The 18,640-nt window shown below is 38.8% G+C and overlaps 1 protein-coding gene across 1 annotated transcript; it reads right to left on the reverse strand.

Annotated features, from left to right (window-relative positions):
- Nucleotides 1-13,800, reverse strand: hlfa (HLF transcription factor, PAR bZIP family member a). The gene is made up of 4 exons (XM_032586643.1): nt 13,416-13,800; nt 10,362-10,712; nt 3,414-3,616; nt 1-2,852 (listed from the first exon to the last, which is right to left on the reverse strand). The coding sequence occupies exons 1-4, from the start codon at nt 13,528-13,530 to the stop codon at nt 2,637-2,639; spliced, it is 885 nt and encodes a 294-aa protein (XP_032442534.1). The 5' UTR covers nt 13,531-13,800; the 3' UTR covers nt 1-2,636.
- Between the last annotated feature and the right edge of the window lie 4,840 nt (nt 13,801-18,640).

Below are 18,640 nucleotides of genomic sequence, written 5' to 3' on the forward strand. Positions count from 1 at the left end.
GAAAATAAGTGGTATTTTTATTAGACACTAGAAATTACAGACAGAGAGGCAGAGGGCTGAACAACACGTAATTCTCCTTTATGCTTTAAACAGTCTGTTGGTGTTGCCATGAATACAAGGGTTACAAATCGGCTGCAATGTTTGAAATAAAACGAAGGTTCAGGAAATCTTCCGCCGCCAATCTGTACGGGACCAAAACACTGGGAAACAGTCGGTGAATTAAAGGCACTGGAACAAACTCACGATGATTATGGTTAATATTTCCAGGTGAGGTAGAGGGATCACTCCACACGCAAGGTACGTTTGGGATTTCACAGATTCATTACTGGCTTTTTCCTGCTTGATTCTAATGAAAAACAAAGACGCCCTGGAAGCTTTGGAGCCTCAAAAGGGATAAAAACTCTGGGTAACAAAATGGTCGCCTAATATCGCTCACACCTGTGGAACCAGATCGATAACGCACCGAAATGTCTCAGTGGAATGTGAGAGTTTTGTTTTACAGGGGTGAAGGTTCCAGGATTTATTTTATTTCACTTTACCAATCTTTAAATGAACCAAATACGGAAGATCCAAATGAGCATGACCTCAGGAGACAAATACGGAAGTCCTGAGATGCCAAAAACTTATTGGAATTAATGAGCAACTAAACAAATCTTAAGAGTATGTTAAATGTGTTATTTTGTTGAATTATTACACAGCTTCTGCCCACTTGTGTTCAAGAAGGATGTAGTGTTGCTTTAACTTAATGAAAATTTTATGGCAGGAATGGAAACCGCTAATTTAATCATTTGCAGAATATCTAATTTTCAGGCTGAGAGTGCCAGCTAAAAACAGCAACTGTCATTAAAAACCACGATGCTTCCGAGATGGTTAAAATTTTATGTAATATTTCATGAGCCTTTTAACAAAATATAATGCAATCTTTTCAAAACCAAATGAGAAAAGCACTTATGGCAAAAATATTTAAAAAATAGTTTTTGCCATTAACCAGGGGTCAAATCAAGCAGAGTTGGTTTATTTGAATAAAATAATTAGTGTGCAAATTTGTGATGTTGATTGAGGATAATTGCTTCCAAAACAATCTTTGGTATTGGTGTAGGTTATGCGACATCTGGCATTAGTGGCCTCATCTACTACAGTGAGATGATGTTTGAGGTAAATCTTTCTGCAACGGGTTACATTTTGCACAATTAGAGCAAATTGCAAATATTTGCAAGAAATAATCTTTAGGATTTTCATCCAAAAAGATGCCATCATTTTGGGACCTCTGGACTTCCATACATGCCAAGATCTGCCTTGTGAAACAACATATCCACATTGTAGACTGATGGCTGTCTAAAACATGACTCATAAATCCAGCTTCAATCTAAAGACTCTGCACTAAGCCCAGTTAAAAAGAAAACAGCAAAAACAAAAAAAGTTCATCACTCGGGTTCAGGGACTCGCTACAACTGAAGAAAACAATCACAGAGCAGCAGGAAGAACCAGCTATAGTTTCCCTGCCGTCATAGTAACGCCATCCCATGTGTCTGAGAACATTAAGCACATTGAGTGTTGAAATCATATTATATAATTACAATAATGCCCCCAATATTTTGGTTTCCTTCCCATTCCCTCAAATAGAAAATCAAAATACCTTTTTATTTATTCATTTATTTTATTAAACACATTTTTTTATATTTCTCTGGATTTGTTGTGCCTTTAAAATACACAATTCACCAATTCTATATATATATATATTGGAAAAATACTGTACAAAAAAGGAACAACGTACAGATTTATAGAAACATCTCTGGTTTGGTCTGCAGGAAACAAACTGACTGGGTGAACCACAGTATTGGACAACACCATCCGACCTTCTTCTCTTTTACATTCATACAGCCATCTGTAAAAAGACGGCAAACAGACGCCACCGACAAAACATCTGCACTGAGTCCTACAAGAAAGAAAAAAACAAAACAAAAACAGTCGGACTAGTCATGCCAAGTCAAACAGAATCCAAAGAATCAACAACTAGTCCAAAAAAACAGAGAGAAACCATGCTTCAACCTGAAGAGAAGGAGGCTAAACAACCACAGCTTTCAGAGCAGTAATAATACTAACAATTATATCAACAGAATATATATATATATATTTATTTATAGATATAAAAACAACAAACTTCCATCTGAGAAATAAAAGGGAGATAAATAGGAGGAATTTTCTTGAACCGGATCAGATTGTGAGACGCTAGTTAGTGCAGAAGTTAACGAATGGGAGCAGGAGGTGGAGACATATTTAAAATTATTGCTCAAGAAATTAAAACATAATACTAACAGAGAGCAAAATGTTCCTGGACTGGACAGGAAATACTAACATAAGTGGCTAAGAACGACGAAATAAAGAGGATTTTAGTCCTGGTCTGATGTAGAGAAGGAGGCGGGCTCGAACTCCTCACAGTGGGAAGTACGCACATGTAAATATATTTATATCTATTTATTCAAACCGTGTAGAGAAATCAAAGGAGGAGCAGACGAGATGAAGCTTAATAAAATACCAGAATCATACAGGTGGAGGTGCCGCCATTAGAGACATTGTCCTTTAAACAGGAGGGCAAACTGGAGGTTCTGGGAGCAGAGGTGGGCCGCATGAGGGGCTCACAGGGGCCCATGTCGCGCCTCGTATTTAGCCAGAATGTTCTTGCAGCGGCCCAGCTCCTTCCTCAAGTCAGCCACCTCGAGACGCAGCGCGGCGTTTTCCTTCTCCAGGAAGCCGGCTCGGATGGCGATCTGGTTCTCTTTGAGGCGGCGCGCGTCCCGCGAGCGCTTCGCCGCCACGTTGTTCTTTCTGCGTCGCGCCCAGTACCTATCATCCTGCAGGGAGCAGCAGAGGGCTCAGTCAGCAAAACAACATGGCAATAAAATACTAAAAATAAATTATGCTTTTATTTTGAAGTGAATCCTGCCACTAACTATTAATCATCAGTGACGATTCCAGTGAAGGTTGGAACATGCTGCTGATCTTTCATTTAACTACTTAAGTTTAATTTATACAATATTAGAAATACATTTAAAAAAATACAAAAAAAAGATAGTTCAATTAATTTTTAAATAACAAATTAACATTTTATTGCCTAAAATGCAATAACAGCATTGCATTGCTTTAGTGAATGCCTGATCAGTCGTAGCAAAACATGCATCTGCATAAACATCTGAAAAGATCAGCTGTTTCTAACCGACTTAAGAAAATAGTGTAGGAAGGAAGAGAGGGAGGGAGGGAGAGAAAAAGAAAGAAAGAAAACTAAGTTAATATCTTATAGTTAAAATCTAAATACTCTGCCTAGATGAAAAAAGAAAGATTTTATTTCCCATGTCATTGTGATGGGTGCCTGTTCTGGGTTCTGGTTCCGGTCTGGCCCGCAGACTCTTCCTCACCTTCAGGTCCTCGGGGATGAAGATCTTCCGGGCTTTCTTGATCATGGGCTGCGGCTTCAGCTCCTCGGCGGAGAACTTGCGCTTCCTGGGATCGAACATCTCCTGACCCGGAACACTGGACAGCGCCAGGTCAGCCGGGTCCGGCTCGTATGTCATTGGGACCTGGATGGACTCCGGGTCGATGGGGCTGGGTGTGTCTCTGGCTGCGGACCGGACAGAGGAGAGAAACAGAACATCAGAACTGGGAGGCCACGTTTGTTCCCTGTGAAGCGTCCAGTTCTGCTTGAGGCGGTAATACCTCCACCAACCAGCGGGTGGTGCTGCCACACAACGGTTACACAAACACTTGACCAACAGCTGATCGAGAAGCAGAAGTTTCTGATTTTTTTCTGAAATCTGTTATTTTTTTGCAACTAAACCCGACTGCATGAACGCTTTACGTCCTCAAAGCGACCAGAAAGCACAGAAGAAGAACGTAGGCATCACACAGCAACACATCGTTTACTGAAGTAATAATAGATTATGTTTATTAATCAATTTTAACATTTAATCAGCAGTGGGAGTTCTAATTCAGACACAGTGGAGGCTTTAAAGGGGCAGTTTTGTGTTTTCCTCTTTATAGCACAATCAAGTAGTTATATAATCAAATAGGACTTAAAAAGACGTTGACATTGTAATTTAACGTCTGTCTCTTTAAAACCTCCTGCTCCTTCTGAAACTCGTTTTTACCAGATGTGCAGTTCCATCAGGTGTTTGCTAATTGCTGCTGGCTAGTCTGAAGGAGCCTAGTGGGAGAGGGTTGCTCTGTCAGGCCGAAGTTTTGTAGCTCTTAGGAGGAGCTTCGTCCTCCAAGGCGGGGCTAGGCCCACCGGGGGGTTTTGCCCAGCTGAATGGTTGCCATGGCGATTAAAGGACTTCTCAAACATGCATGAAAGAATCCAAGCAAAACTCCAGCTTTGTTTTTGTGGTGGGATGTAAAGTTAAAAAAAGTGCATTTTACATAATACCGCCCCTTTAAATTAACTTTTTAACAGATAAGTGAGTAATTATAATTTTTTTAAGTGAGCCATTGTTTTTATCTGAAGTATTGTACCAAAATTTCATTGTTATAATAACAATATTCTATTCAGTGGAGATCATAAGACAGAAAGCTAATAAAAAGAAAGCAGAACTAATAGTAAATGTTGACAGTGACGTCTGTTTGGATGTGTAGTCAGAAGAGTCAGAAGAATTGACATCTTTTATAATTTAATAATTATAATTTTCAGCCATTGTTTACGTCTTGATTTCCTACGTCTGGCTTCTTCTGGTGCCAAATTATGACTCATTTCTCATATTAATGGTGTAAAAGTCGGATAAAACGCAACATGAGCGTTCAGACGGGTTTGGAAACAATCGGATACAATGTAGATTCAGATATGGAAGAGGCAGAAATCGGATGTTTGCTATAGATTGGAATTGGTCCGTTCAGACTGCAAGGAAACATCTGGATTTGCCTGCTGTGTGACTGTTTCAAGAGCTAAGAAACTCCTGACTCTATGTCCCGAACAACTCCAGGCGCTACGTGCATTTTCATCGGCCGCTGATCCGCTGGCGGCTCGAACATCATGACCCACATTAACGAGGTCGGCGCCGCTGACCTGCTCTGCAGCGCTGCAGGAGATTTGCTGGAACAAACGGATCTAAATGATCTGAAAACCTAAAGCTATTTGACATCTACCATCAGGTATTCTGTTGAATGGTTCTGATTCAGACATATGGGAGACTTTCCTGCCAAAAACACAAAATCCTACTAAGTATCTTTGGTGTAGTTTCTAGTGGAGATATCTCTGTACTCTTAATAAAAGGCAAAACGAACATACAAGGAGCTTATTTTGAGTAAATAATTCCTTAATGTTGATTTTTTTACGTTAACAATGAAATAATCTTCCAGTGCAACTAGCAGAAAATGTATTGTTTTTCACCAATATTAAGAAATTATTGACTTTAAACAAACTCCTATATCTTGTTTTGAAAAGTTACTTGCAAGTTAGTTTGATCTTATTTCATATTTCCACTAAGAACTGGACAAAAATACCTGGTAAGATTTTTTGTTTTTGCAGTGTTTGAGGTCCCACCAAAGCAAGTTACCTGAATCAGAGACCAGACTTTGAGTAGGCCACTTAAAAGCCTCCATTTTGTTTTTCTGACCCACTCCAAGTTTGATCTGCTGGTGTGTTTTGGGTCACCCTGCTGCTCAACATCAACATGTGAACAACTCAGCTCTTTCTGCTTGAATTATTAATTTTATATTAATTATTAATTTTATATTAATAATTGGATGCAAAACCTGCTTAATAGGAGATTTAATAATTTATTTATTTATTTTTTTACAGAATTTGAACCAGGTGAAGGAAAAATTACACTAGAGTTCAGGGTAGAACGTATTAACAGAAAAATAAGTTTTCTTTATCCTAATTGTGAAATCGTAATATTTTTTTTACAGTTCTGGCTTAATTCTGCTCTGACTGAATTGTTGTTTCAGTAAATATCTTTTTTTGAGTCGGTATACTCCGGTTAATGACTGTTATGGTTATTTGAATAAACGATTAATCGTGATTAATCGTTTCAGGTCTAGTACTCGGTGTGTTCCTCTGCCGTTTCAGACTGACAATGTCTCAGACTTCGTTTCTCATCTGTTCTCTCATTTCTAAACCAGAGACCAGATTAAAGATAATCCGTCTTTAAGCAGCGACACAAATAGTCCGACCTGACCTCTGCGAGGCGAGCGCAGGTAACCCAGGCAGAAGCGGTCCGAACAGGAACGTCTAAACTCAACGACCCGGTTCTGACCAGACCCAAGAGGAGGAACGAACTCAGATTAATCAGCCACCCTGCTGGGTTTCCATGGAAACCTCTAAACCACATTCAATAAAGTTTTCTTTATATTGCACTGAGTGTAGATTTATTGATTTTACAGATTATCATCTGGATCCAGCTTGACGTCACGCTCAGCGATCTTATTGGGCTTTTTATGATTTTATGAGCGCTGTCGTCATGACGACCAGGCGTATCTGAACTGTTGAACTCTGAGTCGGGTGGATGAACGGGAGAGTAAACTCTCTTTACTGTAAATACTCTCAGAGGGAGATCATTTCAGGTCATGAAAGTTTTTTATTTCACCTCAAAAAACCTTCCAGCTGGAACGTTGAGCCTCAGATGATAAAATATACCAGAGACAGAACAGCAGTGCATCAACAAGCTGGCTGCTTTCCCATCACTCTGCTGGCTAATTAGTGAAAATTTAAAAAATCTGCATTCTCTGCAGTTTCAGACGAAGAAGGTTAGTGATGCATCATCTGAGGCATGAATGGGGCGGATTGTGCAACCTGTGCACATTCTGCAGAAATATTTAAAAGATTTACAAAGGAGGTTTTATTTTTTTATGTTTGTGGTGCCTTTTAATGTTATTTTACCCTATTTTATTGATAATATAAACAGAATATAGTCATTTTAATCATTAATTCTTTAGAAAAAAGAATGATTAACTGTGTGAGAATTAACTTATTTTCTGATATTTATGTTTTAAATGTGTGTGAAATGTATCTGTGAAAAACCTTATATTCATTAAAAAACGGGTTATCTGAATTTTACTCAAATTAAATAAAGTAGATGGAAAAGTTCTGATTTAAATCCCAGTTTGTCTCAAGATGGAGCTGATTTCTTCCTTCAGGCACCTGGAGTTGGAAAACTGGAATCAGACGCAGCTCGGCCTGCAACCTGACTCCCCCTCTGGCCGCTGCGGGGTCAATGTACTGAATGCGACCTTTGACCTGTGAAGGCCGTAGCAGTGGCACACCCAGGATGTTATCTGCTTCAGCAGGACGAGCGCCGCCAGCTGCAGGCCCTGCGACGCTGCGGTTGGACGAGACCAGTCTCGCTGAGCTGGAACAATGCAGCGCGCACGTGACCGGAGCACGCCCGAGTCCATGTGACCTCTGCAGAGTACAGCGTGTGCTCTGAGTCTGGGCCGGGTCCCAGGGGGGGGCGGGGGGACAGGAAGCAGAGCGGGTGGAGTGGGTGTGGGAGAAAGTGAGAAATGAAAAGGAGGGGGCTCCGGTTTGCAGCTCAGCGTTGCACACGGCTGCCCGCATGCGCCCGTCACATGGTGCCGCACGCCAGAGGAAACCCCATCCTGGCTTCACGCGAGAGCTAAATGTGAACTGCTAGACGGACCCGAAAAGAACCCAAACAGAACCCGGACACATGAATGTCAAACAGAGCAGGAGATCCTCTAACATCTGAGCTGAAGCTGAGATGCTGCAGCCTGAAAAATCCTCAAACGCCTGAAAATATGGAGCCAGTCTGACTGCAGGATTGTCTGAAGAAATACGGAGGACCAAACCGGCCATAATTATTTAAATAAATCACTGAATGATTTTTTTTTTTTTTTTGTAGTAATTCAGTCAGATTATAAATAAATGTTTCAGTCATGTCACATTATAATTCATTGAAATGTGAATAATAAAAATATTTACCTAATTTCCAAAAAACAGTGAAATTATTTTGTGCAGCAAGTGGGCGGGGCAAATTTAGTAGTGGCGTATTTAACGAAGCACATTAACTTTTATTATAATGCATTCATTTATTTCTTCTTCCTACTATTGATATTTATTCAATTCAGGATTTATTCATTTATTTATTTTCTATTAAACAAAATATATTCTTTTGTCATTATTGTTAGAATTACTACCATTATCAATAATTTTTCTGATAATGTAAAATGAAACTAAACAAAATGTTTAAATATTCCATCAATTTAAATTGTAACATAAACACACATTAGGAAATGTGAGTAAAAACATGCAAATCTAAATTTTTATTGAGTGTTTTTCACAATCTGATAAACTTCCTGAGAAATGGGAGCAGCAAATTGTTTCAAGAGTAAAAAGAAACTAATTTAATTTCGCCTGCGTTTGCTTTCATCCCTGCAGTTTGTTGCTTTATTTTAGATGATTTTTCTCCTTAAAACTTGAGAAGATTCTGAGATTTTATTGAACAAGATGTGGAATAATCCCCCTCCCTGGCGATGCATTCAGCACATTAAAGATGAGGTCAGACCTGTTTACAGAACCTCCAGCCGGGTTCTTCCTTCCTGACCGGGGAAATGTTTGGGAGGAGACCTCTAGCAGCAAACACCTCCAACTAAACCAGACTCAGCAGCTGGAATCAGACCGATCCGTTATCGTTTGATTAACCTGAAAACATCTGACTCACTGGGTCAGTGAGGCCCTCCGCCAGGCACGAGAGGCCCCTCACTGGGACCCCGCCCCTTCAGGTAAACACCCTCAGGGTCTCCATCTGTTTATCTTCCATGATCTGATCCGCTACCAGCAGCCGGTCAGAATCTGGAAGGGAACCGGTCCCAGGATCAGGCAGGAAAAGCAGCCGCCGCCTCCTGGATGCCAGCTCGTTACGTAACCGCTTCCTTAACGAGAAGTTTTCTGCGGTGACCAAAACGCCACACAGATTCAAAAACGTGTGAATCTGAAAGTTTCCACCTTGTGGAGTCGGGTGAAGTGAGTTTATGTGGTTCAGCGAGTTCAAGCCTGAGGCACAGCTTTAAAAAACCAAACAAGGTGGAGTAAACAAAAACAATGAGGGGGCGGAGCTTCTTTCAACCAATCGGAGCTCAACGAGAGCCGTCCTGCTGCATACTTAGACGTGAGTTTCATCAGCCTGCAGCATTACTAACAGATTGAGTCATTTTCATCCCAACCTCAAACACTGTTTAGCGAGTCAAAATTAAGACTTTTTAAGACCTTTTTTAATGCCACCTTAAATGGTATTGAGGGCCAAAACAACTACAAATATAGGGGATTCTGGGGGGACTTAACTGTGCCAAACTTAAGATTTTTTCCCTTTTTGAACAAAATCCACCTATAATTGTATCTGCCTGGTAACGGAAGTGCCAACTAAGCATTAATTTGCCTTTACCCTTGATGAAATAAAGTTAGCTATCAAAGATATATTATCAATTACCGGCAGCATCAACCGCCTGAATTTAAAGAACATAATGAAGATGTCCTGCCAGAAAAATAGAGTGCATAGAATATAGGAGACTATATCACCCTGTCATGACAATCTTTAAGACCTGTGATTAACGTATTTAAAGCCAACATAATTTTTCTAATGAATTTAAATCTTAAGGCCTTAATTTTAGATATGCAACGTCAAGACCTTTTTAAAGCCACCTAGAACGAAATTAAGGCCACAGAAGTAGCTGTTTGGGGACGGTTCTGTTTTTTCCACAGCAGTACTTATTTAGCCATACAATTATCTAAATAAAGACGCAAATATAGTTCTTAGCATCACTTTTATTATTATCACAATAGTACCACAAAATATCATGGTAAAACTTTAAGTTCATGTCACCCAGCCTAATATACAAGACTAAATAATCCTGCCACGACAAAATTTAAGGCCTGTGATCAACGTAGTTAAAACCAACTTAAAATTTTTCACACATTTTAAGGCCTTATCTTTAAATACATGAATTTAATATTTCATAAGGCCTTATCTTTAGTTACATTAATTTAATTCATAAAACTTAAGACTTTTTAAGATCTTAACTTCAGATACATTAATTTAAGACTTCATAAGGCCTTATCTTTAGATACATACATTTTAGACTTTTAAAGGCTTATCTTTAGACCCAGGAATTTAAAACTTTTTCAAAAACGTAACTTTAGATACATTAATTTAAGAATTCATAAGAGCTTATCTTTACAGGAATTTAAGACTTTTTAAAGAACTTAACTATGGATTCATGAACTTAAGTCTTTTAAGACCTAAATTTTAGATGGATTTAAGTCCTTTTAAGGATGCACAGACACCATCTAAGAACATGTGGAGGACATTTGAGGGCCAACATGTGAGAGAGCAGGTGTGCCTCTGCATGCTTCCTACCTGCGGCAGTGGGGCTGTGCAGGCAGGTCTGAGGCGGCATGGCTGTGTGAACGGAGGTGGTGGCGCGGCTGCTGAGGTCCACCACTGAGGGGGTGGGCGGCTTGGGCGGCGAGACCTGCTGCAGTGCTGCCTGGGACGGCTGCGCCGCCTGCTCGCTCTGGGCCGTGTTGGCTGGGATGCCGTTTTCCGACAGGAACTCCTCCAGGTCCATGTACTCCAGCTGGAAGTTGTCGCCGTCGTACGGCAGGGTCTTGTCCCACAGAGTGGGCCCCAGGAAGGCCGACTGGGGGTGACTGGCTGTGCTGCTCTCATCTTCCAGCTTTTTCTCTTTCTCCTTATCCTTCCCGAATCCTGAAAGAAGAAAACAAATCCCATCAGATTTCATCCTGGGCTCATCTAGCAGGAATCTGCGTCACTTCAGCCTAATCAGGACCAGAAGCTGTGGTCAAAACAAAACCACAACTGATTTAACAACAAACACCAATTAGTAGGCATGTCAGAATAAATCAATTAATCGCATGGTAAATTTAAACTATCTCAATCATTTCCATTTGCATCAAGTCAAGTTTTTCTCTTTTATCTTTTTCCAAAAGCTGGCTGGCAAATGTCTGGTGAACTGGTCTGAACTAGCCCTTAGATTGAAGCACAGTTTCATTTATAGAGACTTCATAATCTGTTTTATTTGTTGTTTCTGTTTTGTTTATTAAATTTGGATACGTAAAAAGTGGTAAGTGTTCATTAGAATTTAAAGTTTATTGATCTTTGATATTGTGTTCTCAAAACAACAGTAACGTCTGGGACAATTTATCGCCCAGCAACAGTTGCTTTTGTGGCAGGTCTACCAATTAGGCATGAAAGTTATCAATTAATGAGTTAATGTAAAGTTGATTGATTTTTTCGATCTACTGATAAGCAGTCAATTTCGTCTCTTGTGTCAAGAGGGCTTACGGTCTTTCCATAACATGAAGGGCGAAATTTAAACATCATAAAATTGTAATATTTCTTTCTGTCAGCTGTATTAAATATTGACTGAATAAACAGAAAATTCATGTCACATTATTAAACTTATATTTCTAAAATATAACACAGGAACCTCTTAAGTTGCAAAATAGAAAAATAAGAGAAAAAAATTCATACAGAAACTGCCTGTGGTTGCTCTTGACAGAATATTAAAACTTCACTCCATGAAGCGCTTTAACTCACAACTATCTCCAAAAATCAAACTTGCTTTTTAGCGCCATGATTTTTTCCATCGTGTTATAATTTTGTGTTATAGTTTTTCTGTCGTAACATCATCCTCACCTTCGTAGCACTAACTACCTTAGTAGTTTTCAGTTTGTAAAGTTGGTGCGGCTCTACTCTTTCAACTTTAACACCATTAATCTGTTTGTATTATCTTTGAAAAACACATTTTTGTACCTTTTGTTGTTAAAATCCCAAAAGTAAAGTTGTTTTGGCATTATGATAGTTGTGAAATGATTTTTTTTTTTTATTTAATTTATTAACTGCTTACATTGATTTTATATTGTAAAGAAATGCATAAATTATAACAAGTTTAGCATTCATTTGTGGTTCAAGCTAAACAACCTAAAATCCCTGATACTGATTGCAATTGATAGCTGAAAAATATTGCTTAAATATTAATTAGAATATTTTTTTCACACTTATCCAGAGAAGGAAATTGATTTAAGAGGGAACTACTCCATTCATTTTTTGAGAATGCGTAGGAACCCAGAAACCTTCTCACCCAACTTCCTGTTAGGTCGGAAGTTGGACTTTAATTTTTGAGGTTTCCCACTAATGACAAGCTCCAAATCCATCATTTCGGCTTGTATTATATATTGTAAAATCAATTACTTTTTGTATTTTGATTCAAAAAGTGAAACTAATGTCCAATCAGAGTTACACAGTTAAAGTTTTTGTTTCTGTCCATGTCCAATATTTTATGTTCCAGTTGATAAAATCCCAAATTTAGTTTCTTAGACCAATTAAGGAGAAAAAGGTCGGCCTACAAAACAATATGCCTATGTGAATTCAATAATTGGTTGTGGCAAAAATCTTGAATATCTACAATTCACTGAAGTCTGTTGTTATCCATATGCACCTTTTTCCACCACACTTTTTCCCGCCACTTAACTTTCCATTAATACTCTTATATACAGCAGCTTCTTTTGTCATTCACCTCCACATAGCAAAGCAATTCTGTATTAAAAATAGATTTTTATTCTTATTATTGATCTGATAATATTCCATTTTTATGAGAAACTGAATGTTCGATCTTCTTTAAGTGTAAACCATAGATACCATAGTGTAAACCATGTTTATATATGAAATATAAACAACTATACTGACATAAATTACGTTTTTAATTATATTCTGATGTGTTGGGGTGAACATGCAGGTGTTTTTTTATGTTTAGGGTCCTTTCTAAACAAGTTTACCCATCTCTCTCTGTCATCTGACTGGGAGAAACATTAGAAGCTGTGGAAATTTTCACTAAACCGTGAGAAATTTAATATTTGAGCAGCCTGGCCCTTTAAAGGTAAACATTATCCGTCATTCATATCAGCTAACATCCATTTAACACGTCCTAAGAGAGGCTTCAACATGGAAAATGCCCTCTATCGACAGGTATCGGTACTGCTAATGAGACAGCGGGGTTTAAATGTTATAAACAGCACTTTACGCTATTAACAGCGCAGACACAACAGCAGCGCGGTTAAATCTGGACCCTTATGTGTTCATTGAGAAAATAACTTCATGTTTAAATCACCTACTGGCTGAATTTGACGCCAAATCTGCCAGTTAAAAACATTAAACCCGAATTACACAGCATTCTGATTTTTCTATCTTTGCCGCTCCTGGCCAATCAGATTACCGTTTAATTTTTAACAAAGATCGCAAACTACAAAGACGCGCCACTTTTAGGTGATTTGGTTGACCTGTGTCCTTTAATAAGTCCGCTATATCTGTCAGATCAAAGTGCGCCAACAAGCAGCCCTACGTGCACCTGTGTGCGCAGTAAGTTTTGCACATTTTTTTAAGACAGCGTACCTTCATCGTGGTGAAACGGGAGTTTCAGCGGGTTTTCCAGGAGGGATTTCAGGACTCCATGAGTCGGCGGCAGGAAAGTTGGGTTTATAGGAAGAGGTCTGGCCATTTTCTCCATTTCACTTGAAGGGCAGCAGGAGTAAAAAAGATTAAATGTCCCCAAACCCGGTTAGTAATTAATAAAAATAAAAAAAATAGTTCAAAAATAATAATAAAAACTCGCTGTCCGGCTCGTGGAGAAACCCACTCAGGTGGAAAAAAGGAGACCACACTCCGCTCAGCGGCGGCGGCAGGAGCAGGACGGAGAGCGGCTGGATGGCTGTCTGTCGTCTGGGCTCTCTGGCAGAGAGGGTGGAGAGGAGGAGGAGGAGGAGGAAGGAGGAGAGGTGGAGGGAGTCGCTGCTGCACTCCCCGGTGCATGTGAGGAGAAGGGCACCAGTGACGTCAAAGCACCGGGGAGGGCGGGGACTGTACGTTCAGGGACGTCAGGTAAAACCCCATGTCCGTGCTGCCTTTACTGACAGTTGGGTGCGTCCGCGGATCAGGGCCATTGTAGATGGAAAAAGGAAGAAAAAGGAGAATATATTTATGCCAAAAATAAAAACTCTAGAAAATTTGCTAAGTAAAATAAAATAAAGGCTTAAAACAAGCTCTTCTCTTCTTACTTCTCAGTTAGTTTTGTCTTATTTAAAGTGTAATAATATATTTGCACTAGAAAGTAAATAAAAATACTTTGTAATATTCTGTGATTTGCAGTGTTGGCAAAAAGCGAACTTCCCCTTCAAGTGAAAAAAGAATGTGGAAGAAAAACATAAAAAAGTCCGTAAAAATGCCCCTTTAAAAATGTTTGTAAACAATAAAAGAGATGCTTTTATTTAAAATATGCAAACTTTTGTGTTTTATGCACACAAGAAATCTCTCTGGTCTTTTTTTATGTGAGTGCTGCACACAGCGAGGCCATAAACCCCAAAGCAAACAGTAACTCCCCTGGTCCAGCTCCTATTGTGGTCTCATGATGTTTCATATAATAACCTATCCTGTTTACTCACACAGACGCTATCATTGTATTTTCTGCTGGGCGTGAGTCAATGCTGTAACCTATTTCTAAACACTTTCATGGTTCACTGACTTTCATGCAACTGTCTTGCATTTGTAAAATTATGCAAAGTATTCAGAGCCATGTCGGCGTTTACAGACTGAGCCTCTTCAGCTATGCTGCGCTCACACGCCAGCTCTGACAGCTTGTTCTGTGCAGCCAAAGCATTTCAGAAATGCTCACAGTAAGAAAACAACTTTGTGGGGCTTTTACGATTTGCCTGGACATCACTTTAATCTGGAACCAGGAGCAAATGCACTACAAAAACAAGTATTTTTGTCTAGTTTTGAGTGTAAATATCTTTGTACGCTTAAAATAAGACAAAAATGACTCATAAGTAAGTTTTTAGCAAGATATACGAGCTTGTTTTTAGTAAATTATTCCTTAAATATTTGTTCCACTGGCATATTATTTCACTTATAACAAGACATTTTCCTTATGAATTTTTTTTTACTTGAGTCTTGCTCCGATATCTTACTGAAAACTTACCAAACTAACTAAATTAGAAAAACATGTTCCCCTCCTCGCCTGTGGTGGCGCTGCACCAAAAACCACTGATAAAAAATGCCAATAAATCACTAAAAAGTTTGAGACACATCAAGGTTTAAACCTGGTAGTGAACCTCAGGTGTCTGAAGATTTTCTAAATTAATCTAAATACTATAACTTTATCACGTATTTGCCACCTGATGCAAAAGCAGTTTTTGTGAGGAACTAATACCTTGTTGTGTTCATGATAACTGAAGATGAGTTTGTTTAGGAGCTTTGACTCAATCTGCTAAAATTCAACCACATTGGGAGGATTTTCCAGTTGAGCCACACCAATTTAACTGGTTCGAAGTTTGAGCCATTCCTGGACTCTAAACCAGTTTTTGCACTGGTTGAACTGGTGGACCAGCACAAATACTATAGGGGAAGGGACATTTTCGCATTTAAAATAAGAGATTTCCCAGGTTGACTTTTTTTTTTTAATCACTCTCCATACTGACATAAGGTTCTTTATTTAAAGCAGAACTGTACCAAAAATAATTACCAGCAGAAAGTATAACAAATGTTCCAATTTTGGACCAGAGTAGGAAACAGCCTTCGATTTTGTTTTTCAGCTCTTCTAGCATATTTTGTTTTGTAATTTCACTGATTTCTGGTGCGGCAACATTAGCGTATAAACTAAACCCAACAATCACATTTAAACCTTTTCTGTCTATTAATTAAATAATTTTTTATATATATATTGAAACTGATCCAGATTTAAATTTCGAATCGGTGCATCTTTGATTATCAGCTCAAAAGGTTCAGGAGGTGTAAATACTTTGTGGAGCAGCATCTCTGCTCTACCTTTTAGTGACACTGACTGATCTGGAGCCTAACTGTTGCACCGTCTCCACTGTGTTGGCACATTTCTTTCTTTTAGCCTCCACCGTTGTCTGCATGTAAAGCCTGTTTAAACTGAAGCCAGCGCTCCGCGTCGCCGCAGCGATCTGCTGTAAATCACAGGAAAGAGGAAGTAATCCGCCGTGTTCCCACATCCAGAGATGACGTGAATCTTTGACCTATTTTCAGCCAATGGGTGTTGTCTGGCTGTTGCTCTGTGCGACACATGGAGGCTCATGCTGTCCGGTGTAGTAGTGGCTGAGTCATAGTTTAAGGCTCCTCGCTTGGCTCAGCCCGTTTGTTTGTTGTTAATAATTACCCTATGTCATTAACAGAACATATGTGCTCCCTAAAATTAGGAACAAGCCAAAAAAAGACTCACTCTATGAACAGTTTGAGGACAATTAGACTCTGGAAAATTATGCTATCTAGTTCTCATTTAAACCCAAAGGGGGAAAAAGGCAGAAATCTTCTTGCCTCTAGAGTTTGAGTGGTTTGTTTTCACAGCTTTTAGTCTGGTAGACAACAAAACTGCAACATTTGTTACATTTTCAGTTGCTGCCAGTTCACTTTCACATTGCACAGTCAAACAAATCAAAACATTTAAGCAGCACGGACATGTTCCCCTCCTCGCCTGTGGGGGCGCTGCACTAATAAACACTGAGCACAACTTCCTTCTTCACAAAATGTAAACAAAAATAGCATCAAATTTGAGCAGTTGTAGGATTTCTCTTGTGTCTTTCTCTAAAGACCAAGAACCATTTCTCCTGCTAGCATTAGATTGGCGTTTTTGTTTTGGTTGTATTTACCCACAATGCCGTGCGCTGTAGTCCGCTTCCTACATTTGGAGCGGTCTCCAGTCCGCTTGGCGTTCACATTTGCATTCAAACCATGCCAGAGTTTACTTCTGTAAGTGGACCAAAGTTCACTTTTTTGGTCCGAATTTGATTCCATATATTGAATAATTTCGCTGATATGCTAACTCCTTTTAGCACAACTTATACAAAATTACCATCAGATCGCTTTTTAAAGCCAAAATTAAACCCAAGTGCACCGGAAATGTCTGAAAGGATCAAATCTTTGTCTATTTAAAAAAAAAAAAGCGATTAATTATGTTACATTTTTTATTAAAACTTCATTAATCCAAATTAAAGAGTTAAAGTCCTACCCAGTTCATTTTGTTGCTTAAAGGGGACCGCGGGTTGTTTTAATGTTTTCATACATCCATATTTTATCTACAGGATGGGTTTCACCAGATCATAACATCATGTGTTCATCATGAATATTCCTCTGGATATTCCCCCAAACTTTACTGTCTGTGGTTTCCTTTCATGTTCTGCCTCAATCTGATTAGACTTCATTCTCATTTTCTGTGGAAGTCTAGACATGCACTCAAAAATATTGCAGTTTAGGGTTGAGTTGTGTTGCTGTCCTACTTTTCAGCATCCAACTTCATCATGTATGTGGGATTTATACTAAAGTAAACCTCGGGATTGTTTCCTATGCTTCCAAACATCCATCAAAGAGCTGCAAAATTCCCCAGAGTAGACCCCAGACTTGTGAATTTTCATGCAAACAACCAAGAAAAATAAAACATTTCTATTACTTTCGGTAGGAGTAAACAATGTTGGCACATTCTCTTTTTGTTGCAAACAGAAATCCAGCCGAGTGGCCTTGATTATCCTTTTATCAAACCGAGAAATCTCTGATTCCACACAAAACTCCTGCAATCACATTTTCACAGAACTGATGTTCCTTGAATTTGTCTATTTTTCCTCTCTGTCCTTGACTAACTCAGTGATTCAGGAGTATACTGCTCTGTTCAGCTGACTGCTTTCATACAATACAGGTTTTGTTCAGCTTTCACGTCACTAATTTTCCTTCTGCAGAGTTTAACCACACATACTGGACTAAGAGGGGGATCTCAGTTTAATAAGGCTTCGATTCTGAGAAGGACATTTAACAACATATAAGACATCACACATCACTCATTAGTACGGGGAGGGTGGCCTGACTTTGGATATTTGTTTCACAAAATAAAACAATTTTGATAACAACTAGGCAAACACAAGATAATTCAGCGTAATCAGACGTTTCTTCAGTGGTGAAACTTAAGTTTTAGTCAAGTTTGGCAGATCACAAAGAGTTTGAGATAAAGGGACACAGACATGTAGACTTTCACTGCAAAAACACAAAATCTTACCAATTATTTGACCTTGGTTTCTAGTGCAAATATCTTAATACATTTGAAAGTAAAGAAGCAACCTTTCAGCAAGATACATGATATTGTTGTAAGTTAATAATTCCTTAATATTGATGAAAAGGTTCTACTTCAATTGGCAGATTAATTCACTTATAACATGTTTTTCTCATGTAATAAGTGAAATAATCTGCCAGTGCAACTAGAGCTTTTTAATCAATATTAGCTAATTATTGACTTAAAACAAGCTCCTTTATTTTGCTTAAAAGTTATTTGTAAGTTCATTTTCTTATTTCAAGCGCATTAAGATATTTGCGCTTATCAAGTAAAAATACTTGATAAGATTTTGTGTTTTTGCAGTTTTTTATTCACAAAAACAACCAATCAGAGCCAGGAGGAGGGTCTCAGTGCTGTCAATCAACTTGTGTTCTTGCTGCTAAATGTGCTAATTGCAGAGAAACAACTTACCATTCCAGGAAAACTGTTTATCCTGTTTATAACAGTTACATACTGCAGCTTTATCTGAGAAGTAGCTCCATAACTGCACCTTTACCATTAGGAG

This window comes from Xiphophorus hellerii, chromosome 16, assembly GCF_003331165.1.
Source record: "Xiphophorus hellerii strain 12219 chromosome 16, Xiphophorus_hellerii-4.1, whole genome shotgun sequence".
In the NCBI taxonomy this organism is placed as follows: domain Eukaryota; kingdom Metazoa; phylum Chordata; class Actinopteri; order Cyprinodontiformes; family Poeciliidae; genus Xiphophorus; species Xiphophorus hellerii.

Coding starts and splice junctions, on each gene's coding strand:
- hlfa (XM_032586643.1), bottom strand. CDS start 13,530: ATGGAGAAAATGGCCAGACCTCTTCCTATAAACCCAACTTTCCTGCCG. Junction 3,617..10,361: donor GCACAGCCCCACTGCCGCAG/GTAGGAAGCATG, acceptor TCCGGTCCGCAG/CCAGAGACACACCCAGCCCC. Junction 2,853..3,413: donor TCATCCCCGAGGACCTGAAG/GTGAGGAAGAGT, acceptor TGCTCCCTGCAG/GATGATAGGTACTGGGCGCG.